Source organism: Neopsephotus bourkii, unplaced genomic scaffold, assembly GCF_033783945.1.
Source record: "Neopsephotus bourkii isolate Nb327-2 ecotype Australia unplaced genomic scaffold, CSIRO-AGI_Nbou_v1 NB_107, whole genome shotgun sequence".
Classification (NCBI taxonomy): domain Eukaryota; kingdom Metazoa; phylum Chordata; class Aves; order Psittaciformes; family Psittacidae; genus Neopsephotus; species Neopsephotus bourkii.
Window position 1 is genome coordinate 16386053 of NW_026900624.1, and position 22018 is coordinate 16408070.

Genomic DNA, 22018 nt, shown 5'->3' on the forward strand with positions numbered 1-22018 from the left:
TGATTGCACAAACTGTAGTGGTAATAGAGATGGTCCTTAGAGAAAAGAGTATTTTGTAGTATCGAAGCATGTGTGTCTGGGATGGTGTTTGGCTTGCTTGAACTGGAGGGAAAGGCATTCTGGGACTAAGCAGCGATCTCTGAGCTGAAAAGGCAAGTTGCATGTTGGAGGAACCCTGTCTACAAACCCTTCCCGTCCTTGCCTCCCAAGTGTTGGAGTGAGTTCCCTTCCCTCCCATACCTCTCCTGTGAGCTAAGGTAGTCTCCAAGTGGTTTTCTGGCCGAGCGGCCCTCAGAAATGGCCGGTTGCGTTCTGCCAGAACGTGGATCAGGCCACCAACATGGAAACAGTTAACTTTGTATGCACAGCAAGCTGCTAAGATTTGGGGTTGTCACGTACCTTTCCTGCCAAGTCACTGTCTCTTCTCTTTTCCCTCCCCCATATCCAAGCAAAATTAACCATGGTGGGCTTATCTCCTGGGAACCAGATGTGCCTCCCCTTCATAGGGTCTCTTAGCTTCTTCCGGCATGGGGTGGGGAGTGGCATTTTTCCGTATAGGATTCACCACATCAGGACAGAGAACAGAGTCCCATCTGTGTGTCGTCCAGCATCCCATCTCTGAGAATGTTCAGATCTTCAGCAGTAGATGAGAGAGCTGCCTTGTGTGCTCCGAAGGCGCTTCTGAGCGAGGCATCCCCTCTTCTTGAGGCCAGCTACTGCTGGAGGCTTTGGGATGTGGAGAGGAACACCTTGACAGGACTGTGTTTGAGTAAGGGCTGTTGTCTTCTGCTCTGGCTTCCTGCAGAGTGGCAGGGAAGAGTTGCCTGCACATTCATTCAGAGCTTCCGCATTCATGGTATCTGCTGGGTGTACATCTTGTGCATGGGGATGACTGCAGGGAGGAGGGAAGCTACCAGATGTTGGTGTCTGAACAGAGCATATCAGGCAGGGGGTGCTAGTACAGCCTTTCTTGTCTGGACTTCTCTGGTGTCCTCAGCTTTGCAGTGGCAGGTGATGGATATCTCGATGCTTCCCACAGCCTGGGCTGCTCTTGGGAACTTCCTCTCTCTGCCCATTGAGCTCTATCAGTGCTTCCCACAGCCTTCAGCTTGGAGCAGCAGCCTCCTGTCTAATGTTTTCTTTTTCTCCTCGTTGAGCAGAGCAGGACCGGGGAGGTGTGAAGCTAATGAGGTGCAAACTCCTTTTGGGATGGAAAACAGAAATAGTGTGCTGAGCAGACCCAGCTGTGGTGAGCCACTACTTGATTTCTGTTTTCAAAAGAGAGAGGGAGCTTTTTCTCTCCATCTCCACTTATTGAAGCTCCCAGGGTAATTTTATGATATAAAGAAAAAACAACAAAAAAAAAGAACCCCTTACAATCCTGCTTTTTATCAGGTAGGAGCTGTCTCTGAGCTGAGTCTTCCTAGGGATTTCACTCCCTTTCCCAGACCCTCTTTGTAGAAGAGGTTTTGGCAGCTCCCAGTGTTTGGAGATTGCTTTCCTAGGGACCTCCTGGCAGAAAGAGGTTGTCATGCTGAAGGGTGGTGTCCCGAGACCCCATGCTTATGCCTACCACAGGTTGTGGCATTAGTGGGGCTGCTCAGGAGCAGGTCCTTCTCCCCAGGGAGGTATAACAAACCTGGAGTGCGTGTCTGGCTAAGTGCTTATTTCCCCTCTTGCCTCCTTCCCCGCTTTCCAAGACCACCTCCTCCTTGCCTGGTGCATCTTTTTACTCCAATGTCGCTTGCTTTTGCTGCATTTTTCAATTGCCCATAATCGTGCGAGAGCTGGGATCTTATTTACTTTTTATATATAAATATAGAAATATAAATGAAACCCTGCCCTCTTCCCTCCCCGTCTCACCCACCACCCTGTGTGCAACCTTCCCTATCTCTGCTCTGAAGAGGGTTAATTTGGGGCCGGGGATTTGGTGCCTCCTGGGTTCTGTTCCTTTGGTTGCCGTGGCCTTTCTGCCAGCTGTGTCACTGCCCTGTGCCTCCATCTCCCTGGTGCAAAGGGCTGGAGGGGACCATTCTACTGAGGGTGCTGGCAGCCCGATTCCCATGGCATTGGCATGGAACTGGAGCAGTGCCGAGTATTGCTTCAGAAATCCCCTTCTCCCTGTCTGTGCTTCCTTCCCCAGGTAACTCCAGGAAGTATCTTCACTTCATTGATGCTTTGGGGTTAAGCAAAAAGTGGCTTTCTTTTCTTTTCTTTCTTGTATTTTCTAGGTCCCTCCCCAGAGTGCAATGTGTATGGTTTCCTTTTGGGGGTGTAGATGGGAGGAGATGTTGGGGTCAATCTCTGTCCTCACCTTTGCCCTTCCATCCCCTACTTCTCTCCCCTTTTGATGCTGCCCTGTGTCAGGCTGGTGGGGTCTGCACCCTTGTCTGTGTGGGGTCAGCAGCGTTGGCACCAGCAGCTTCACATGTGGTGTGTGGTGCATCTGAGGTGCCTTGTGTTGCAGCTTGTTTGTAAGGAGGTCACAGGGCCCCGAGTTCTTTCTCCCTTTAAATTTCTCTGTCTGGGAGTGAAGGGAGGTGTAATTACTTCGCTCTCCCCTTGGTGTTGGGCTGCCTCTGGCAGCTCTTCCTTCTCTTTCAGCTTCTCTGTGGTAGGAAACAAATGTCTCCAGGACCGTCCAGAAGCACAGTTCTTGTGGTGAGAATCCCCCTGCCTCAGGTTAGTGCTGTGCTTTGAGCCCTCTCCCTCCAAGCACCCACCTAAGCGTGCTGGCAGGGGCTGTGCTGGGTATGCAAGAGTGGGGATGCTCCCTGCACTCCCAGGCTGAGTGGAGCAGGGAAAGCACCATGCTGCAGCATAGGGAATAAGTAAGGTGATGGAAGCGCTGCTGGATGCAGTCAGAGTGATGCCAGCTTCAGCAGCAGCTCAGAAAACCTATCTGGCACAAGGGAAGGGGCATGGTGGGGCCAAGCACCTGAAGTGTTAATTCCCATCGCAGGGCTCTGGTCCTTGACTTTCTTGTTCAGCTGAGCGCTTTGAGCTCGCACTAAACTGCAGGAGCATGGCTGGGTGCGTCAAAGCACTTTGTGGGGCTTCGGGGCCTTGTTGGGCTGGCAGGGTTCTTGCGTGGTCCTGAGTAGCCCCCTGGCTGCACCCTGCTTTCCAGGGGTGCTGAGGGTTTCCCTGGGGGCAGAGCAGCAGGTAGGTGCTGTTTAGCTGTCCTGGAGGGACGCTGCTGCAAAGGGGGACATCATCTTAGGTCAAGTTCTCAAAACAGAGCAACCGCAAAAAAATAATACTCTTTAAGATGACTTTTTCTTTCCCCTAGAAAAAGTTGTCGTGCCTGCGCCTCCCCTAAGCTAATCAACTTAGTGTGCTGTCCTCCCCTCTCCTCTCCCTGCTGGTAAGCCTTGTGTGCTCCTTAACAATAGAGGACTCTCTATTTTGGGATTATGTTTTTGTTCCCCTGTTTGCTTTCTTTTTGCATAGAAAGTTGTCCGCTGGTGGTGGAGGACAGGGGTCTGCCTAGTCTGTTCCTTCCTTTCACCTTCCCCAGTGCCAAGCTTAGGCTTAAATCCTGCAGGTTTCTGCAAATTCTGGACTTGAAGCAGGCGAGTTACCCCACTGAGCTCTGTGGTACTCGGGTGCTTCAGCTTCTGCCTGTGCTTGAGTTTTGGTAGCATCAGAGCCTTACCCCTTTCTCTTAGAGAAGGTCAGACCTAACTCCTAGAGTGCATATGGTTCTGGTGCGACCCATTTGTCTCTCTTTCCCCTCACTTTGGCATACAGAGTGAAGGTGGCAAATTTTTTTTTTTAATTTAAAATAAACCTAAATACGTATCTTGTAATTTTTTTTTTTTTTTTAATTTTTAAAAAATGCATTTAAGGATTGTGCACGGATGAATTGTATATCTATATATTTTTTTTTGTCTTGAAATTTTCATTTTAAATATAGTGTTTGTTCAGGTTTCCGGTTTTGTTTTTTGTTGCTGTTTTTAATCCAGTTCCCAGCTGGCTAAACTCTGTCTAGAGCGGATGGGTGGGAGGCAAAGCCGCTGGAGGGGTGATGGGATCACCCCTTCCCCTGGCGCTTCCCACAAGCAAATGGTTTGCTCCAGGTTTGGGGGTGGGGATTGTGCTAATTACTCTTGTATTCTTGTACATTTTGTTCTATCTGCTGCTCTTGAATATTGTATCAATGCCAGAAACGGGGAGATAAAAATTAAAAACAGAAAAAAAAATTAACCCCCAATAAATTGTTACATTCCAAACCCTACAGTCTTTGCTTCCTTTGTAGGGCTGTGGCCTGCTCTGGGTGTAAAGAAGTGGCCTGTGGAGCTGGTAGCTGAGATGCTGAAACGTTTAATACCTTCTTGAGTGGTTTCACATCTAGTTGGAGACTGGTCACTGGTGGTGTCCCTCAGGGCTTGGTGTTAGGGCCAGTGAAGATCATTAATCTTCATTAGTGATCTGGATGAGGGGTTTGGTGTCATCTGCAAGTTTACTGAGGGTGCACTCAAGTAAGGTGGGAGTGTCGATCTGCTGAAGGGTAGGAAGGCTCTGCAGAGGGATCTGGACAGCTGGGTTGACAGGCCAAGGCCATCTGTGTATGAGGTTCAATAGGCCAAAAGGCATGCCCTGCACTTGAATCACAGCCACCCCATGCAGTGCTCCAGGCTTAGGGAAGAGTGGCTGGAAAATGGCTCATGGAAAAGGACCTGGAGGTGCTGACTGATGGAGCTGAACATGAGCAGCCAAGAAGGGCAACAGCATCCTGGCCTGTATCAGCAGTAGTGTGGCAGCAGGGCCAGGGCAGTGATCAGCCCCCTGTGCTGGGCACTGGTGAGGCTGCACCTCAAACTCTGTGTTCAGTTCTGGGCCCCTCACTACCCGAGAGACACTGATGTGTTGGAGCAGGTCTAGAGAAGGGCAATGGAGTTGTGAAGAGTCTGGAGCACAGGCGTGATGGGGGATGGCTGAGGGACCTGGGGGTGTTTAGTCTGGAGAAGACTCAGGGGGACCTTATTGCTCTATACAACTGCCTGAAAGGAGGATGGAGAGAGGTGGGGTCGGTCTCTTCTCCCAAGTAACAAGCGGTGGGACAAGAGATAACAGCCTCGAGCTGCACGAGCACAGATTTAGACTGGATATTAGGAAAAATTCCTTTCCCAAAGGGTGCTCAGGCATTGGAACAGGCTGCTGAGGGCAGTGATGGGATCGCCAGCCCTGAAAGTGTTCCAAGAACTGTATAGATGAGGCCCTCAGTGACATGGTTTTGTGGTGGCCTTGCCAGTGCTGGGGAATGGTTGGACTTGATGAGCTTAAAGGTCTTTTCCAACCTGGTTGATTTTGCGATTCTCGAGCACAGTGGGTCTGTTCTGATTTGGGATTTCAGACCTTACTGCGCACAGAGAAGGTCTGACAAAGCATGAGGGAGATCCATGTGATGCTGAGGGAAGAAGGAGCTCTTTGGGAAGGCCGAACTGTAGCAAGCAGAACCTGAACATGCTCCTCCAAAGTGCTTTCCCATGTGTCTCCTGCATCCTTTTCTTGTAAAAATGAAATTGGATCTGAGCACAACCTAGCACTTGGTGGCTGAAAAATGCTTTAGGCTATTCCCAACTCCAAAACATGTGCCTAAGTGCACTTTATGGTGTACTAACCTAAGAAATATTCATGTGTGTAGTTAAAGCCCCAGGTTTGCTCTGTTAGTCTCCAGTCTGTAGAAACTCCATAGAAAGGTTACAGCAAGGTTTGTGGTGGGGAAGGGCTGTTGGTGTGAGATCTGATAGGGAAAGCAGAAGGGTTTGGGCTGAAGAGGTGCTCCTTGGGTGGGGAGTCAGTACTCTGGGAGCTGGGACAGGGTAGTGTCTGGGCACAGCTGTGGGGTCTCAGCATTGAGCTGGCTCTGACCAGACCACCCTCAGGCCTGCCCTTCTGCATTGTGATCCGGGTCTCACATGAAGGAGTAGAGATTGGGCTGAAGTGGGAACTGCTGTTGGAGAGTTTCTGTCAGCTCCTGCACCCTGGTTTTGCTCAGTGGCAAGTGGGATTTTGGCTGGATCCAAGTACAGCAAATGAAGCCTCAAAATGTTCCTGGAGCTAGAGGCGGATACCAGCTATGACTGGACACATCCAACAAAGGTGCTGCACAAGCATGCTGCTGGAGGCAGTGCCAAGTGGTGGAAGCTGCGTCTGTAGGGCTGAGAGACCTGGAAAGAAAGCAGCCTGCATTTCTGTGCTATGTGGAATCTGCAGAGCCCCAAATGAAATGGACTGGAGTCTCCTGTTTAAGGAGAAGGTAGATTTGAGTCCATGGGGTGGCAGCTGCAGTGGAGCCCTTTTCCCTCTTTAGTGTGGCCCTGGGTGCGCCCCAGAGCTGGGCAATAGCCCTGGGAGGTAAACCCCCACCCCAGAGGCTCCAGGTTACCCTCCCCTGGGAAAGTCTCTCTGCTTTCCTCAGCCCCACTACACTGCTGGCCTGAGCAGCAGGAGCGGACCAGGGTTTCCCCCTGGCCAGCAAGGGGCTGCCCTGTTCCCACAAGGAAGGTTGGATGGGAGGCAGCATGTCCACCTGGCTCAGAGGAGGGCTGTCCTTCCCCTCATGCCAGCAGCCATCCCAAATGTCCTTCTTGCCCAGGGGCTGCAGCAGGATAGCCCCTTGGCCTGCCTTGCCCTGGCTGCAGCCCTGCCTTGGAGGTAGCTGCCAGCCCAAGATGCCATTTGGCTGTTAATTAATTGGAAGAAAATTCCTTACTTGCTCCCTCCTCATCTCTCTGGGATGAACCTGTGAGCTCTTGTTAAAACCAGCTTCTGGTGCCAAATCATGATCAAACCCAGGCTCCCCACATTCCCCCTATCAGCTCCCCTCATCCCATTGCATACAGGAGGGCAGAGTTTCAGCATCACCGGCTGTCCACTGAGCATCTTTGGACGGTTATTTGCAGGACAGGGAGGCAGCTCTGGCTGCTGACCAGTCTGAGTCATCTCCACCTGTGAAACCTATTTTTGCCACCTCTTTGTCTCCAGGAAGAAGTTGTGGTCCCTGCTGAGGGAGAAGGAGATGTTGGGATCCTGTGAATTGTGAGCCCCAGCCTGCTGCAGCACTCAACTCTTCCACCTCAGCATGGGCAAGTGGGCTGGAGCTGGTGTGGAGGGGTAACCTATCCCACTCACTACCACAGCAGCGTCAACCGGAGGGATAGACCTGTCCACCATGACCCTGCAGCCTCCTTTGGCAGGAGAATCCGGATGGCTGAGCCAGTGCAAAGCTGCCAGCTTCCGCCAGCCGGGGGCCTTAAAAGCCTTGTAGAGCTGTATGGCATTTTTTGGCAGAGTTGCAGGTAAAGGACATCCCTCTCTCCCTGACCTGCATGCTGTGGGGTCAGGTAGGCTGCTCCAGCGCCCACATGGGCTCATTTTGAACCTGCTTCTGCCTGACTGCTGACAGGAACAGGCACACTGCAGGCAGGGGTGACACAGGGGGTGCAGTCCCCCAGCACCAGGAAGGGGCATGAAGGGAGAACACCGGCCTCTGACCTATTGAAGATCACTGAGCCCAACTTTTACCCCAGGACTGTCAAGTCCACCACTGAACTGCATCACTGCATATACTGTTTCTGAATCAGCACCATCAGTGAACTCATCCCAGTGCACCAAGCACTCACATACCTGGAGCACTTGCTGCCAGGGACAGATGCCCATCGCTGGGCTTTCTCCATGTCCACCAGCTTGCCCAACTCCACTTCCCCTCCTCAAGATTTCCCTTCTTCCTTCAACCTGTTATTTTCGCCTTCCCTCCTCCAGCCCATATGACTTCCATCCTCTCCTCCTCCCCACAGCCTCCCAGCACCTTGATCTGGCCAGGCCTCTTGCTGGCTCCAGGTTGAGGATTTTGGGAGGCTGGGGTGCAAAGCACTTGCACAGAGAGAGGGTGACTGTGCCCCACTGGCAGCATCCCTCTGTCTGCTCACATGAAGCCAAATCTGAGGACCTTTTGTAGCTGTAGCTCCCTTGCTATCCATTCAAACATGCCTGTGGGGACAAGATGGAATCCTCATCAGTGTTTCAGAGCCAGCTCTAGAGCTGTTTTAAACACACATGCTGCTGCTTCCCTGCTGGCTAGGAAGGACTTCCTGCCATTACTGAGCAGTTTAAAATCGATTTTGTTTGCTTTTCCTCCACTGCTCCTCTTTGTATGGCAGAGGCCCTGGCATGCCCAGGGGATGGAAGAGGAGACGACACGGCTTGTGTTGGATGCGTGAGCACGCTGTCAGAGCAAGGAGAAAGTGGGTGTGTGAACTGTCTTCTTCATGAGTGGTTTAGGATAGTGATGGTAGGGGAAGATGAAGTGTAGGTGGCTATTTCCTGAATGGATGGCAGGGTGCGCGGGGCAGCGGGTGAGGCATCCCGCTGTTTCTCCATGCAACAGCTGTCTCGCTGACCTCCTGGAGGAGGCATTCCCAAGAGCTGGAAGGTTGCTGGCTTAATCTGTGGGAGAAACACAAGGAAGAAAAGGCCTGACAGCAGCCTGAAAGAACCTCCTGGGGGATGCCTAACTGCGAGGTGTTGACCCTCAGGGTGACAAAGGGCCCTTTACTTCCAGCCCAAGCATATCGCGGGGGAAAACCCTCCCTTGGTCTGTCCTGGAGGTGCATCCCCTCCCTGGATGCTCCCACCGGGCTGATTTCAGCGAGACCCAGCCTCGACTGTCCCCGTCCCCGGGTGCCCCCTGCGTGCTCCCCATCCGCACCCGCTCCTCCTGGCCGCCCCTAGCCGGCTCCTCTCCCGCTGGCCGTGCCTCTCGCACCTGCAGCCCGGGGAGGGATGCTCGGGATAAGGGGTCCCTGAATCGGGGCAGGACCGCCAGGGCCCGCCCGGCCGAGAGGGACCGGGGGGGAGGCGGGGCGGGGCGGGGCGGGCTGTGCCGCCCGGCAGATATAAGAGCAGCGCGGCGGGGCCCGGGCGCTGGTGGTGTTGTTTCCGGTACCGTTCCTCCCCGCCGGCTCCCTCGGTCCGTCCGCCCGGCCCCCCGTCCCTCGCTCCATCCCTGCGTCCATCCCTCCCCGCCCGCTCCGTTTTCTCGCTGTCCGCGGGCTCGGGCCCCCCACGCCGCTGCCACCCTGAAGTTTCTGGCGGTGCTGCTGGCGGCGGGCATGCTGGCTTTCCTGGGGGCCATCATCTGCATCATCGCCAGCGTCCACCCGGCCGGCACCGCCGCTCCCGCAGCCGCCGCCGCCGACAATGACTCGGCCGCCGCCGCTCTCCTGCCCGCTGCCGACAAGGGGCTGGGAGCGCTGCACGGCCCCGCCGAGGCTCTGGCCAGCGCCGGGCCGCGCCTACCCGGGGGGCCGCCGCCGCCGCCGCTCTTCAGCCGCTTCGTCTGCACGCCGCTGAGCGCCGAGTGCCCGGCCACGGGCCCCGGCCCCGGCCCCGGCCCCGAGGAGCTGCTGGCGCTGCGGAGCGCGGCGGCCCAGCTGCGCCGCACGGCGCTGGAGCAGAAGGAGCGGATCCGCATGGACCAGGAGACCATCCGGGAGCTCACCGGGAAGCTCAGCCGCTGCGAGGGCGGCCTGCGAGCCCCCCCCGCCGGAGCCGCCGCCGTTCCCCCCGCCGCCGGGCTCCGCGCCGCCCCGCGCCCTGGCACCATGGGCCACCCCCCCGCTGAGCCGCCCGCCGTACGGGAGCTGGAGGAGGCCGTCCGAGCCCTCCAGGACCGCATCGACCGGATAGAGGTGCGAGGGGTGGGCTCGGGGGGAAGATGCTCCCGTGGGTCGGGAGTGGGGGGATGCTCCCACCCAGGCTGTTCCCCGCGCCTGCAGCCACTCGCCTCCCAAACCAGCTTGTCCCCCCCCCGAGGCTTCAGGAAGGCTGTCCTTGCTCCACTCATACCCAAGGTCTCAGCCTCACGCTCTACCCTCCATGCAGGGTGGTCCTAGGGCTGCCCCACTTCCCCCTAGTCTGCACCCACGTAGGGCACCTCTCTGGCCCTGTAGCACCTGCCGAGGCCTCCACTGGAGCAGGTTGTTAGCTTGGGAACAGATCTTGCTCTGTAGCAGAAAGGTAAATCCCATCTGATGCCATAGCAGTTATGAATGAGACTTCTCCCAAAGTAAAGGGCGATGCCATGCACTGTGAGCCTGGCTCCCTGTCCTCGCGTGGCTCATAGGAGCTGCAGAGAGAAGGGGGCACCTGGGATGCACTCCTGGTCCCTATTCTGTAGCAGTATGTGTCCAGCAGGCTCATCCGTGACTCCGCAGCATCAAAGGTGATGGGGCCCATCACAGCGTGTCAGCTTCTTTGGGCTGATGTGTGCTCAGCAGCCACATGGACCTTGGCAGACTGTGCAGGATATGGCAACAGGTTGTCAACCTCCTTGTCTGCCCATTTGTCTCCCTGTTGCCCTCTCCGCACTTCCCTGGAGCACAGAGCTGGGAGGGGGGGGGGGGTCAGGCAGCACCCCATGGGGTCCCTCTTTGTCTCTCTGCTCCCCTTCACAGGGCACAGTAGCAGTGGGGCATGGGTGGAAAATTCAGACCCAGTGAGGTTACAGACCGAGAAGTGAGACTGGGAGAGAAGGTGTTGCAATGGATGGGGTATGAATGGGGATAGAAAGACAGCGAAAGGCAAGTAAACACATGCACACGGGACAGAAAAGAGCTGGAGACTGAAGGAAGCACCTGTGGGTAATGCTCACACATGCATGAAGACAAACACAGAGGCATGCCAGGCAGGTGTGGGGAGGTGGGGACATGCAGCTTGGCTTATCATCATGCCAAGTAGCCAAGGGGAGAGACAGAACCACCCAAAAGAACCCTGCAGCCCCAAACAAACAGATTCATTCCCACAAGCAGGATAACAGACTGAGGTTACGAAATGCACGTGCAGGGCAGGCATGCTAATTCAGAAAGGAAAGGGGGGAAAACAAGCCCCTGCACACATACACCAGCTGCCCTGGCCCCTCTCCTGGGGTTTCTGGTGATGGCAGGAGGTTTGGGGTGATGGAGGGCAAAGCTCACAAGGGCTGGAGCAGAATCTCTCACACCCCCAGGGAGCATGAAGCGGTGCTGGGTCAAGGCTCCCACGCCCTCCCTGGACACGAGGATCCCCAGGGTGCTCTGCAGGGATATGCAGTGCCCTGTGGCTCGGCCAGGCCTGCCAGCTCAGGAACTAGGGCAGCGTGTCACAGGTGGGATGGACTTTGCCCCGGCTCCATCCTGCTGTGACACTGGAGCTGCTCAGGCTGGCCCGGTGACAGCTGAGCCTTGGGGTGCAGGGATGGTTGCCTGTGGCCTCCCACTCTGGCTTGCCTTTGTCCCTCCCCACGTATGAGCAGACACCTAAAACTTGGTAGTGGGGTACCTGCACCTCTCCATCGCGCATGGCTCCATCTGTCAGCCCCAGGAGCCTTCCTGAGGTATTCTGTGGCATGTGGGGTACCCCAAGCAGCTCCCCTAAAGGGCAATGGTGATCACCCCGTAAGGTGACCTGGATGGGGATGGTCTCAGGGTGGCTGCCAGTATGCTGGAGGCTCTGTGGGACCCAGCGCGAGGGAAGAAGAGTAAACGCTGTCAAAGCCTGGGGTGGCTTAGTCTCAGGAGAGGCGTGACACAAAATGCCACGGAACCCCCGGGAATGCCGCATCCTTGGGCATCTTGCGGTGGGTTTGCCAGCAGGGATTACCCCTGGCGGCTCTGGAGCTGGGGTAGCAGGGAGTGGCCTGGATCCGGATTAGATACGGATTAGATCACTGGTCTAATCCAGGCACTCGCGGTCGTGGCCGTAAGGCATAACAAGATTTATTGATGTGCTGAAAAACCTATTAAGTCATTTGACTCTTAATTTTGGCGGCACAGCGGCAGGGCTTCCAGGACAGACGCAGGGAGCGCCCTCACGGGCTTGCTTATTGACCCCCCGCCACTTCAGTGAGGACAGGGGAGTGCTGGCACACTGTTCACATGGGGACATCTTCCCTCGCCTCCTCCTAACCCTTCCCGAGGCATCACTCCTCTTTTCCTTGTGTGCAAGAGCCTGGCTGGGCTTTTTCCTCCTGGGTTTAAGGAGTCTCCCGCTGCTCTCTGCATATGCTTGCATTCACTCGGGTGCATCTTGGCACGGAGAGCGGTGGCCCCAGATGATCCTTTTCCATTGCCAATGGCAACAGAGCAGTTTTGGAGTGGAGAGGGAATCGCCTCGGCTGTGCAGGGGTCCGGATGCCCCCTTCCTCCCTGTCATCCCATTACTTGTAAGGGAGCAGAGTGGGAGCTGGACAGCCTGGTGGTGTTTGTAGGAAGCCTGGCTCTGGCAGAACTGTAACAGCCTGTTTGCTTCTCAGCTGATGTGTGACTGTGCTGTGGTGGCTGGTGAGCTCGGTATGTCCATCTCTGGCAGAGCAAGGATGGGGAACCCCAAACTCAGAGTCCCGAATGAGATTTGAAGAGGATAGGATTGGCGGTGAGTTCTCCTCTTATGAGGAGAAGGAGGGAAAGACCAATGCATCCCTGCTCGTTCCCTACTGTGGGTGGTCCCTCCTGGAGTTTCATGACCCTCAAGCTCCTGCCTGGGTCTGAAAGGGTCCAAAAAGGTGGCAGGGTCTGAAAACTCCCTGTGCAGGAAGGGTGCCATCCTGCAGCAGTGGCCATGGAGGACCTGCGAGCAGGCGGGGAGGATTTGTGAGCCTGGGCTGCTATGTGTGCGTGCCCAGCTGAGCATCCTGCTTCCTGGGATGGGCTGGGACATCATCCCGCAGGCATCATCCTGGGGTCTTGCCCTGTCCCAGAGGCTAAGGTGGGATCTTCTGTGCCATGGCCAAGGGGGAGTGGCAGGTCCCAGATTTGCCGGTGCATTAGTGAATGAGGCTCTGATCTCCTTACATAAATCAAAGTGCATTTGCTGACCGAGGGCTACAGCCCGAGCGAGCGAGCCCCCTGCCCCCACCTCCTCCTTCCCACCCCCCGCCAGCCGCTGACATTTAATGTGATTAATATTACCTGGCATCTTTCAATCTCTTTTGCCATCTCCGGTGGCCAAAAGCCGTCCCCCGCACCCGCTGCCCACTCCCCTGCTGCCTGCACCACGGCAGATGGGAGCTGGGCACCTGCCGAACAGCCGGGGAGAAGGCGCTTCCCCCCATTCCCCTCCGCAAAGGTCACTGCGAGATAATAGCTGCACATCGAGCATTAGTAATGCTGCAAATGATTAGATCTGGGAGAAGGATGCTCGAGCAGCAGCTCGGAGATGTGGAGGATGGGTAGGGGATGCAGCGCAGCCCAGCACCGGGACAATCACTCAGTACATCCCGGCTGTGGGGAGATGTGGTCTCCTGCCTGGAAGGATGAGGATGGCCCCTGTTGGGTTGATGGGGTGGCTCCCAAACTCTGCCAGATGAGGGTACCAGCTGCATCCTTTGCCAACGGGAACATGAGGTCAGCAATGGTTTAGCCAACCACTTGTGTCCGGTTGTTGGTGCCCTGGCTGCCAGGCTGGAGAGGCTGGAAATAGCTGGAGAAGAGGGATGGAGAGACAAAAACTCAGAAAGGGGGAAAGAACTGAATAAAAGGGGAAAGACAGTACGTGTGCCCGTGGAGGGGAGCATCAGGACGAGATGCTCCAAAGGCAGAGAACCAAAAAAAGCCATAGGGAGAGAAGTTATAGAGGGAAGAAAATAGCAGCGTGGAGAAAAGAAGGAGGAAGGGAGGGAGAAAAAAAGCGCTCCGTCATTACTGAGTAATGTAGGGCAGGCTACTGGGGGCTAGCGAGCGCGACAGAAGCTCCCAGCCTTTTCCTTTTTCGTCATTAACAGATGGAGCCGTGCAGGAAAGCAGAGACGTAGGCTCCAAACCCGCAGCTCGAGCAGTCAAAGCGTGCGGCAGACGGGAGCGTGCCAGCCCCCGCCGCAGCCAGGCGGCCCGAAGGGATGAGAGATGTTCTTGGAGCCTGCGGGATGGGGACATAGAGGCAAAGGCGAACCTCGTCCCTACCAACACCACCGGCTCTGCTTGGTTACGAGCACAGACAGCTCTGGGTGGGAATTATGTCTGTTGGGAGGGTGAGAATTCACCTTTCCACTCACCTTTCCATCCCTCCCGACATCCCTCCCCTGCCTTTCAGCCCGCTGCAACAGTGGGTATCCAAGAACACCTGCGTCCCGCTATCCCCGGCCCCCCCACCCCAGAAAAGGGCTAAAGCCCCTTCCCTATCAGCTAATCCCTCCCTGTCTTGCAGAGACTGAAAGTAGGAAGCCCTTTGCTGGGTGTTTTCCCCTCCCATTTGCGAGAGCATCCCCAGTGCTACCGGAGCAAGCCCGCATGAGGACTAGCGTTTGGTCAGGGCTGGCCGATGTCCCCTGCACAACCTCTCTTTCATTGCTGGGCTTTGGTTCTCCACATTGGTTTTCCTCACAAAACCTGTGGGTTTGCCCTGGCTGGAGGCTCTTCCAGCCCCAGGGCATCGCAGCCTCCTTCTTATTTGTGTATCGTTGCCTGGTCCGTGGCTGTTTGTGCTCACATCAACACCATCTCCTCACTTCCTCTCTCCCTGCTACCTTCTCCCTGCTGTTTCCATCTTGAAGGTTGCCCAGCCAAACCCGGCTTTCCTCTGCCCTTCCCCTCCCCTCTGTTGTTCATGATGGATAGCGAAAACTGGGGTGACGTTGGCAGGCATCCCCCCATTCATCTTTGTGTGCATGGTCACCAAGTCCTGTCCATCCTGGTAAAGCAGGATATAGGGAAGAAGAAGCTGGAAGCCGCAACCACTGATGAGCTGTTGACCTCCTCCAGGAGAGCTCTGGAGCCATTGGGGTCTGTCCACATCAGCAGAGATGGTATCACCCCATGTCCTAACAGCCATGCTGAAGCAGCTATTCAGACCCCTCTTGGTGCTGGAGTGGTTTTGGTAATGGAGTTACACTTAAGGAGAGATCTGACAGCATGGAAAAGATGGTCACCATCTTTCCAAGCCCGTGGCAAAGAGACTAACACCCAGAGGACATGGGGAAGGGAGAAGGCTCCTATTTACAGAGAAAACCCAAAGGGCCATCTTCTCCCTTCCAGGCTGGTTTTCTTCCAGCTGGACAAGGTCTCCTGGTGGGGTGGGATCTGGGATCTTTGCAGGGTGCAGCAGCAGCTGGGAGCATCTTTGCCAGAGGAATGGGTTTGGATCAGCCAAGGGAAGAGATTTGGTCTGGGTTTTAACTTGGGGACAAGATGCTCTTGATGCCCCCAGGTCACGTCTCGAGGACTAGAGACATGATAGCCTGACACTGGCTCCACTTCTCTGTGGCATCCCAATGGCCTGGGAGCGACTGGCTTGTAGAGAGCTACCTGCCCGACACGGCACGGCTGAGCTGGGATAAAAGGATTACAGTCCCGTTATGTGAGGTTAACACACTGGCCTTGATGCAGCAGCCTCACGAGCAGCAGAAGAGAGGTCTGAGCTCTTCCCTGCATTCTTCCCTGCTCATGGGAGGCTGCCTGCAGGAGCAGAGCCAAGGGATGACCCAAGTGCCCACGTAGCCCATCCTTATTCTGTCTCTGAAGTCATTACAGCCTGGCAGAAAGTCATTAAGAGCAGCCAAACTTCATTTTGCAGTAATTAACTTAAATGGGGGCTCTGAGAGGGGAGGTGCAAGATCAGCTGGAGAAGACCCTGGTATAGATGTGGGGTTGTGGTCCCAGTGCTCCCTGCAGTGACGCAGGCTGGGCACATCCTTATTTAACCCCTTCCAGTGACACCATTCTGAGTTTTCTCTCTTCTTCCTCCTTTCCTCCTGGTCGTGGTGGCTGCCAAGTGCAGCAGGAGCTGCCAGCCCGCACCAACGGCTCAGCACCCACTGCCCCGGCGCTCGCCCGCGATGCCCTCCACACCAAGATGGAGCAGCTGGAGGAGCAGCTCCTCTCCAAGATCCTGACCCTGCAGAAGGAGCGCCAGGCTGCCAACACAGACCGCAACCAGCACCAGCACAACATTGAGAAGGAGCTGAGCTCCCTCCAGAACAGGGTGACGGAGCTGGAGCATGGTGAGTCCTGCCTGGCAGGGATGCAGGTAGTGAAGGGAGGTCCCCACCCCAGTGTGCATCTCCACAACAGCCCCAGGATGGGGCCACCCTCATCCCAGCGATGAGTGCTGCTGACCCTCCTCTCTCCCTCCTCCCCATCCTTGAAACACAGGACCACAGGGCTACAGTCCTCCTGATGCCTTCAAGGTGACCATCCCAGTGCAGAACAACTACATGTACGCCCGCATGAATAAGAGCCTGCCGGAGCTCTATGCCTTCACCATCTGCATGTGGCTGAAGTCCAAAGCCCTGGGGGGGCTTGGTACCCCTTTCTCCTACTCAGTCCCAAGCCAGCCCAATGAGATTGTGCTGCTGGAGTGGGGCAGCAACCCCCTGGAGCTGCTCATCAATGACAAGGTCAGCCCAGCCACAGGAGGGGTGGGAGGAAAGCCCCTGCCCTCATTTCCCCTAGTTCAGCCCCCCTGGGAAGTGATGCTCCTGGGGGTACTGGTGTGGGGGAGCTGGGGAGGAAGGGGCCAGGAATGGAGGGGGAGGCAGAACAATGAGGAGGATGGCTCACTGGGGTGTGTTCTGAGAGGGAGAAGCAGTACATTGGGGTGCCTGTAGAATTTGGGGTGCTATCACCGTGGGGGTGCACCACCTGCTCTGCGTGGACACCAGGGTCCCCCGGCAGTCCCACTGAGCACTGAGCTCCTGCTCTTCTCTCAAAGGTTGCCCAGCTGCCCCTGAGCCTGAAGGACAAGGCCTGGCATCACATCTGTGTGGCATGGACCACCCGGGACGGCAAGTGGTCAGCATACCAGGACGGCGAGCAGCGGGGCGCTGGTGAGAACCTGGCCTCCTGGCATGCCATTAAGCCTCAGGGCGTCATCATCCTGGGCCAGGAGCAGGTATGTGCCACCCCAACACCGAGATCTGCCGGTTCACGTTGCTTTGGTGTGAAGCTGGCCAGGGGGCAGCCCCCAAATGGGGAGAGGGCAGGGGTTGGCATGGGCAGGAGCACTGCGGATGGCACGTTGGCAGCTTGGGCAAGGAGCTCTCCTGCCTGCTCAGCTGACCTCTGAGCTACCTGCATGAGCACACCGTCTTCTCTCTTCCCTCTGTCCTCCATTTGCTCCTCACCTTGTCTTCTTCCATCTCCTTCGTGCATCCATCCGCTTCCCTCATTGCCATTGGGCATCTCTGTTTCTCCCCAAACTTCTCCCTCTCCCCTTTGCACTGTTTGCCCATTGGATGCGTTTCCCTTCTCCTGTCCCACCACCTCTCCTGCTCTTTCCCAGGACACGCTGGGCGGACGCTTCGATGCCACGCAGGCCTTCGTGGGGGAGCTGGCGCAGTTCAGCGTGTGGGACCACATGCTGGCACCGGCGGAGATCCTGGCCTTGGCCAACTGCACCTCCCGCCTCCAGGGCAACGTGATCCAGTGGGATGACCAGGCAGTGGAGGTCTTCGGGGGTGCCAGCAAGGGCAGCTTTGCTGCCTGTGAGGAAGGGAGGAAGGCATGAGCGGTCCCTCGCCCCCTCCCCAGTGCCAAGGAGCCCTCTGGCAGCCCCAGTGCAGGGAGCCCCTTTCTCCCCTCCCAGACCACCAAGCCCCTCGTGCTGGCATCCTGGGAGGGAGAGGGGCTCCTGGCGGCCTCCCTCTTGACCCCACACTGATGGTGTGGCTTGTCTGCCCTCCTAGCACGCCTGCCTCTGGGTCTCACCTCGCCCCGCTTCTGTTTTGGGAGGACCTCGCCATACCCACAGGTATCTCTGGTATGGTGAGGGTCCCTGCCTTGTCAGCCCCCCCAGAAGGGAGGAGGAAGGAGACTTCCATCCATCCAGAGCATGGTCCGGCCTCGGCGGGGTGCCAAGCGTGCGGGCACCCCACAGAGCACATCCCCTTTCCTTATTTATTGATAGTGCCGCACTCTCTTTGTTACTGTGAGCCTGTACTCTGAATGAGCCCAAAGGCTTGGCTGCGAGGATCTTCCCCTCCGGCCCCATCCCTCTTCTCCTGCTGCCCTGGTTTGTCAAGCGTGGCCCTGGGGAGGATGAGGGAGGATTGGCAGGGCAACGCTCCCCCCAGTGCACGAGGAGTACTCCTGCCTCTGCTTGCCTGTTCAGGCAGGGTTGTCTGAGGGGCATCAGGCTTTTGAGGCAGGAAGAAGCAGAATGGCCAACCCCTTCAAGATGGGGGATCAGTTGGTCACCAAGGGATTGGGGGAAAGGGGCAAAGCATCTTCCCCAGCCCTGGCCAAGGGGGAAGGAGTGCAGCAACTGCCATTGAAGGGAGCAGAAGCAAGAAGAAAAGGAGATGGAGGGTGGTGGCGGCTGGGGGAACCCTGCCGTCTGTCCCCCGGCCTTTTGGGCACTGGACTGGGTTTCTGCCCTTGCCTTCTTGGTCCCCTGCTTTGAGCTGCTCCTGGCCAGGGACAGGGCTGCCACCAGCCTTGGGACAAGGAGGGTGATGGGGCAGGCTGGTATTTTCCCTGTGGAGTGCCTGAGAATATGCTGTTTCCATGCTGTGCAGTGACCAACGTGTAGATGTGTGAGTGCGTGTGAGTGTCTGGGGAGGGTGGGAGGGTTACTTCAGGGGTCTCATGGTTGCTCAGTGCTGTGCCCAGCTTCCACTGCTTCCCATTACCCCAAGCCCCATTTGCGCTTTCGGTGACAGCCTCCCCTGTGCCCGGCAGAGGTGAAGCAGGGAGAGGGGACAGCCCAGCCGCCCAGCATTGCCTCCCATAGCGTCCCCACCACCAGGGGGGTGACTCAGCCTGCGGGGATGGGGCACAGCCCTCGTGCCAAGTGGGAAACACTGTGATCTTCAGTGGGCTGCCCCCTCTTCCTCGCCTGCTTGTGCGCTTTCTCATGCACGCTTGTGACGGGCCCCTGATGCGCGCCGGTGGTGGGATGTTTCTTTTGTAAGGCTGACCGTGAACAATAAACGTGGTGTTTTCTGTCGGAGCCTCCTGAGGGATGCGAGGTCGCTGTGGGGATGGAGGGGACCGGGCGGCCCAAGCCGAGGTGTTGTTCCCTGGGATGCTTAGGGTGGCATCCCTCAAGGGAGACGGCCAGACCAGCAGCTGTGTGGCTGCTGTTACAGAGACACCATCACAAGGGTCTGGGTATTGCTGCCCAGAGTAGGGGTGTCACTGTTTGGGCAGCTCTCATCTACCCTGTTGTGGAGCAGCATGGGTACAGGCTGCTGCTGGGGAGGTGGGGGAAGCACCTCTCCACCGAGGAGGAACCCCCATCCCAAAAACAGGAGAGCAAAATCCATCTAACAGGTCAGTCTGGGATGGCAAGGAACTTGCGACAGGTATAAACCTAATCAAGCACTAATGAGTTCCTGACCTAGCTAGGCACAGCTCTTGAAGCCACCTATCCTACAGTAACCTGCGGCCAGCTCTGCACGATGCTTTTGCCCCTCAGGGGGTCCCGTCCCTCCTTCAAAGGCACAACCTCACTAATATTTAGGGAACGTAATGCCAGAGGACAGTTTTCCCCAAGGCTCCCACTTCTCCTTCTGGAGGGTATTTAATGCACTAAAACAAAGCCTGGAGCTCTTGCCTTCAGCCCTTCAGCACATCTCGAATTTGAGAGTTTTTTGGAAGGAAAAAGATAACTCTGAGTCCGCACTCCAGCTGAAATACACGCTCAAGGGCTTTGCTGAGCTGGAAGCTCAACCCCATCACTAACAGAAGTGGGTTCAAGAGGCGACCCCTTCTCTCATGCACCCAAGTAACAGGAACATAATTAGAAGGACAGCATTTTTTAGGGATGGAAACTCCCAAAGCCATTGCCTGGGTCACAAACTTAAGAGGAGGTGAAATGGGGAGGGGGGACTGGTCCAGAAGATTCTCCTATGAAAACTGCAGGAGCCCTGCAAGGGGACTTGTGGGGCTGCCAGCCAAGGCAGGAGACATGCGGGAGGATGAACAAGGATGGAAACAGCCTGTCCACTCCTGCGGGCTACTGGCATAAACCCCATCTGCTCCGGCACCCGGAAACCCAGCCCACGCCGGGATCTGTGCAAGCCTCCATCAGACAAGCAGAAACAAAGGCAATGCCAGGAGACGCTCGGGCAGGGACTTGGGTGCTGCCCTCCGCCTCCTCACCGGAAGGTGCCGGAGCGATCCCAACCCCAGCAGCATTCCCAGGACATGTGGATCTGTCACTTCTGGGGAGGGAGTAAGCCCGTTGTCACAGCTTCCGTAGGGCGACCTCCTGGCCCCCTAGAGGTCCACAGCCAGTTGGGCAGACCAGGGGACACACAGGAAAAGTTGATCTAATTCATCCAGGCATTTTAAGAGCTTACAGCAAATGCCTCTGTATAAGGCTCATCAGGAACCGAAGGCACTATGGAGAGATTAGAAACTGGCTGGGAGCAGAAAATTAGGAATAAATATTTGATTTCCATCCTTCTCTGCAGGAAGCAGAGGCTGCTTCTCACCCATCTGGGGAAGAAGAGAGCAAGGCAGAACCATTTATTTTCAGTAAGCCAAGCCTTGCAAGAGCTGCAAACCTGCAACAGGGCTTAAAAGGTGGAGGAAACAACAACTTAATGGCATTGCTGGCTGGCTGGAAGGAGTAATTACAATGACTTCCACATATTGCTTGCTTCTAAATTAACCAGGAGCACTCAGGAGAAGCCCTGTGTCTCTCTAAGGACAGCAGTTGGAAAACAACATTATCGTGTGCAGCGACACGACGGAGTCACCTTTGGTGGGGGGAAATGAAGGACATTTTTATCAATGCCATGGAGAAGGTCCTGTGGTTGGGGACGATGCACTCAGCTGGGACACTGCATTGTGTCTGGGTACCTAAGACAGGGGGAAAGAGACAGAGGAAACCCACAAGATGGGCAGAGCAGAGCCAAGGGCACTGTCAGGCTGTGGTGGCTCAGTGAGGGCTGGCCCAGGAGTTGGTGGTGGGGCAGACAGGCGGATGCAATAGATACCACCTGTATGGTCTCCTCTATCTCCCCAGCAAGGGGCTGTTAACACGCTTCAAGGAGAGGAAAGGGACTGCTCTTTTCCTCCCTAATCTGCACGACTTGCTGCTGCAGGGCTTTCTGCAAGCCAAGGGCTTAACCAGACTCAACACCCCCGGCCCTGAAAGGGCTTTGTGCTGCAGCAAAGAAGACCAGGTCTAACATAGCAACAGGAAACCTTCAGGCCTGGTGGCTGATAATTACCAGGTTTGAAAAAGGAAACGCAATTCCTGAACCCCTCCAGCCCCTGCCCAGCTCTCCAGAGGGCACCATCAGCCGTGCAGGCTCTGCCTGCCCAGGGACATGGATAGCACTGGGATCCCTGCCTTGCGGTGGGCTTTTGGGAGCTCCTGTGCTCTCTAATGTGCAGCCTCTGCTCTGGGCTTGCAGGTTGTGGCTCCCTGTGGCAGGTCCCCTCAAACGAGGTCAAGTCAGCCCATGCTTTGTCCCCAGGAGGTGACAATTCCAAGGTCCCCGTTACCCACACTGACCTAGCGATGGGGGGTGCCTTAATTGCCTCCTTATGCTTCTCCATCCTGGTGGGAGCCTCCTCCACTCCCTCCCGGAGCCAGGAAGGCTCATTAAGACTCGTGTGGTGCTTGCACGAGGAACGCGCCGTGCTTCCAGAGCATCTGGCACAGCAACGGCCCCCACACGGCTGCTAGTGCTGCGGCAGAAGGCCTTACTAGAGGTAGCAGCTGCTACTAGAGGTAGCAGCTATGGAATCACGTGTGGGGCGCTGCTTTCCCAGCAGACCAAGGAATCTGGCTGTTCCAAGGTAGGTTGCTCTCTCCAGAGTAGAGGGCTGGGCTGCTTTTTGTTTCCAGCCATTCCTGCATCCATTCCTGCACATCAGCATCCCCATCTGCCTTCCCTCAGCTCAATGCAACGTGGTGGGGCTCTAATCCCTGTGAAAGGGGGCTTCAGCATCTCCATGGGGCCTCCTGAGTGCTCCTCCTGCCTCCAGAGAGCTGCAACCATCCTGCCCATCCCGGGACAGCTACAAGAGGGACCTCGGTGTGTCCCAAGACCTCACCAGGGATGTCTGGTTATACCCAAGGT

At 56.3% G+C, this 22018-nt stretch overlaps 1 protein-coding gene across 1 annotated transcript; it reads left to right on the forward strand.

The window, feature by feature from the left end:
• Nucleotides 1-8975: 8975 nt before the first annotated feature.
• NPTXR (neuronal pentraxin receptor) lies at nucleotides 8976-18927 on the forward strand. Its single transcript, XM_061363432.1, has 5 exons — nucleotides 8976-9698; nucleotides 15757-15979; nucleotides 16131-16375; nucleotides 16690-16869; nucleotides 17260-18927. The coding sequence occupies exons 1-5, from the start codon at nucleotides 9120-9122 to the stop codon at nucleotides 17482-17484; spliced, it is 1452 nt and encodes a 483-aa protein (XP_061219416.1). The 5' UTR covers nucleotides 8976-9119; the 3' UTR covers nucleotides 17485-18927.
• The last annotated feature ends 3091 nt before the right edge of the window (nucleotides 18928-22018 follow it).

Bases quoted from the DNA above. Each gene is read 5' to 3' on its own strand.
- NPTXR (XM_061363432.1), top strand. From the start codon at position 9,120: ATGCTGGCTTTCCTGGGGGCCATCATCTGCATCATCGCCAGCGTCCAC. The intron at 16,376-16,689 runs GTCAGCCCAGCC...CTTCTCTCAAAG, and splicing joins AGCTGCTCATCAATGACAAG to GTTGCCCAGCTGCCCCTGAG. The intron at 16,870-17,259 runs GTATGTGCCACC...GCTCTTTCCCAG, and splicing joins TCATCCTGGGCCAGGAGCAG to GACACGCTGGGCGGACGCTT.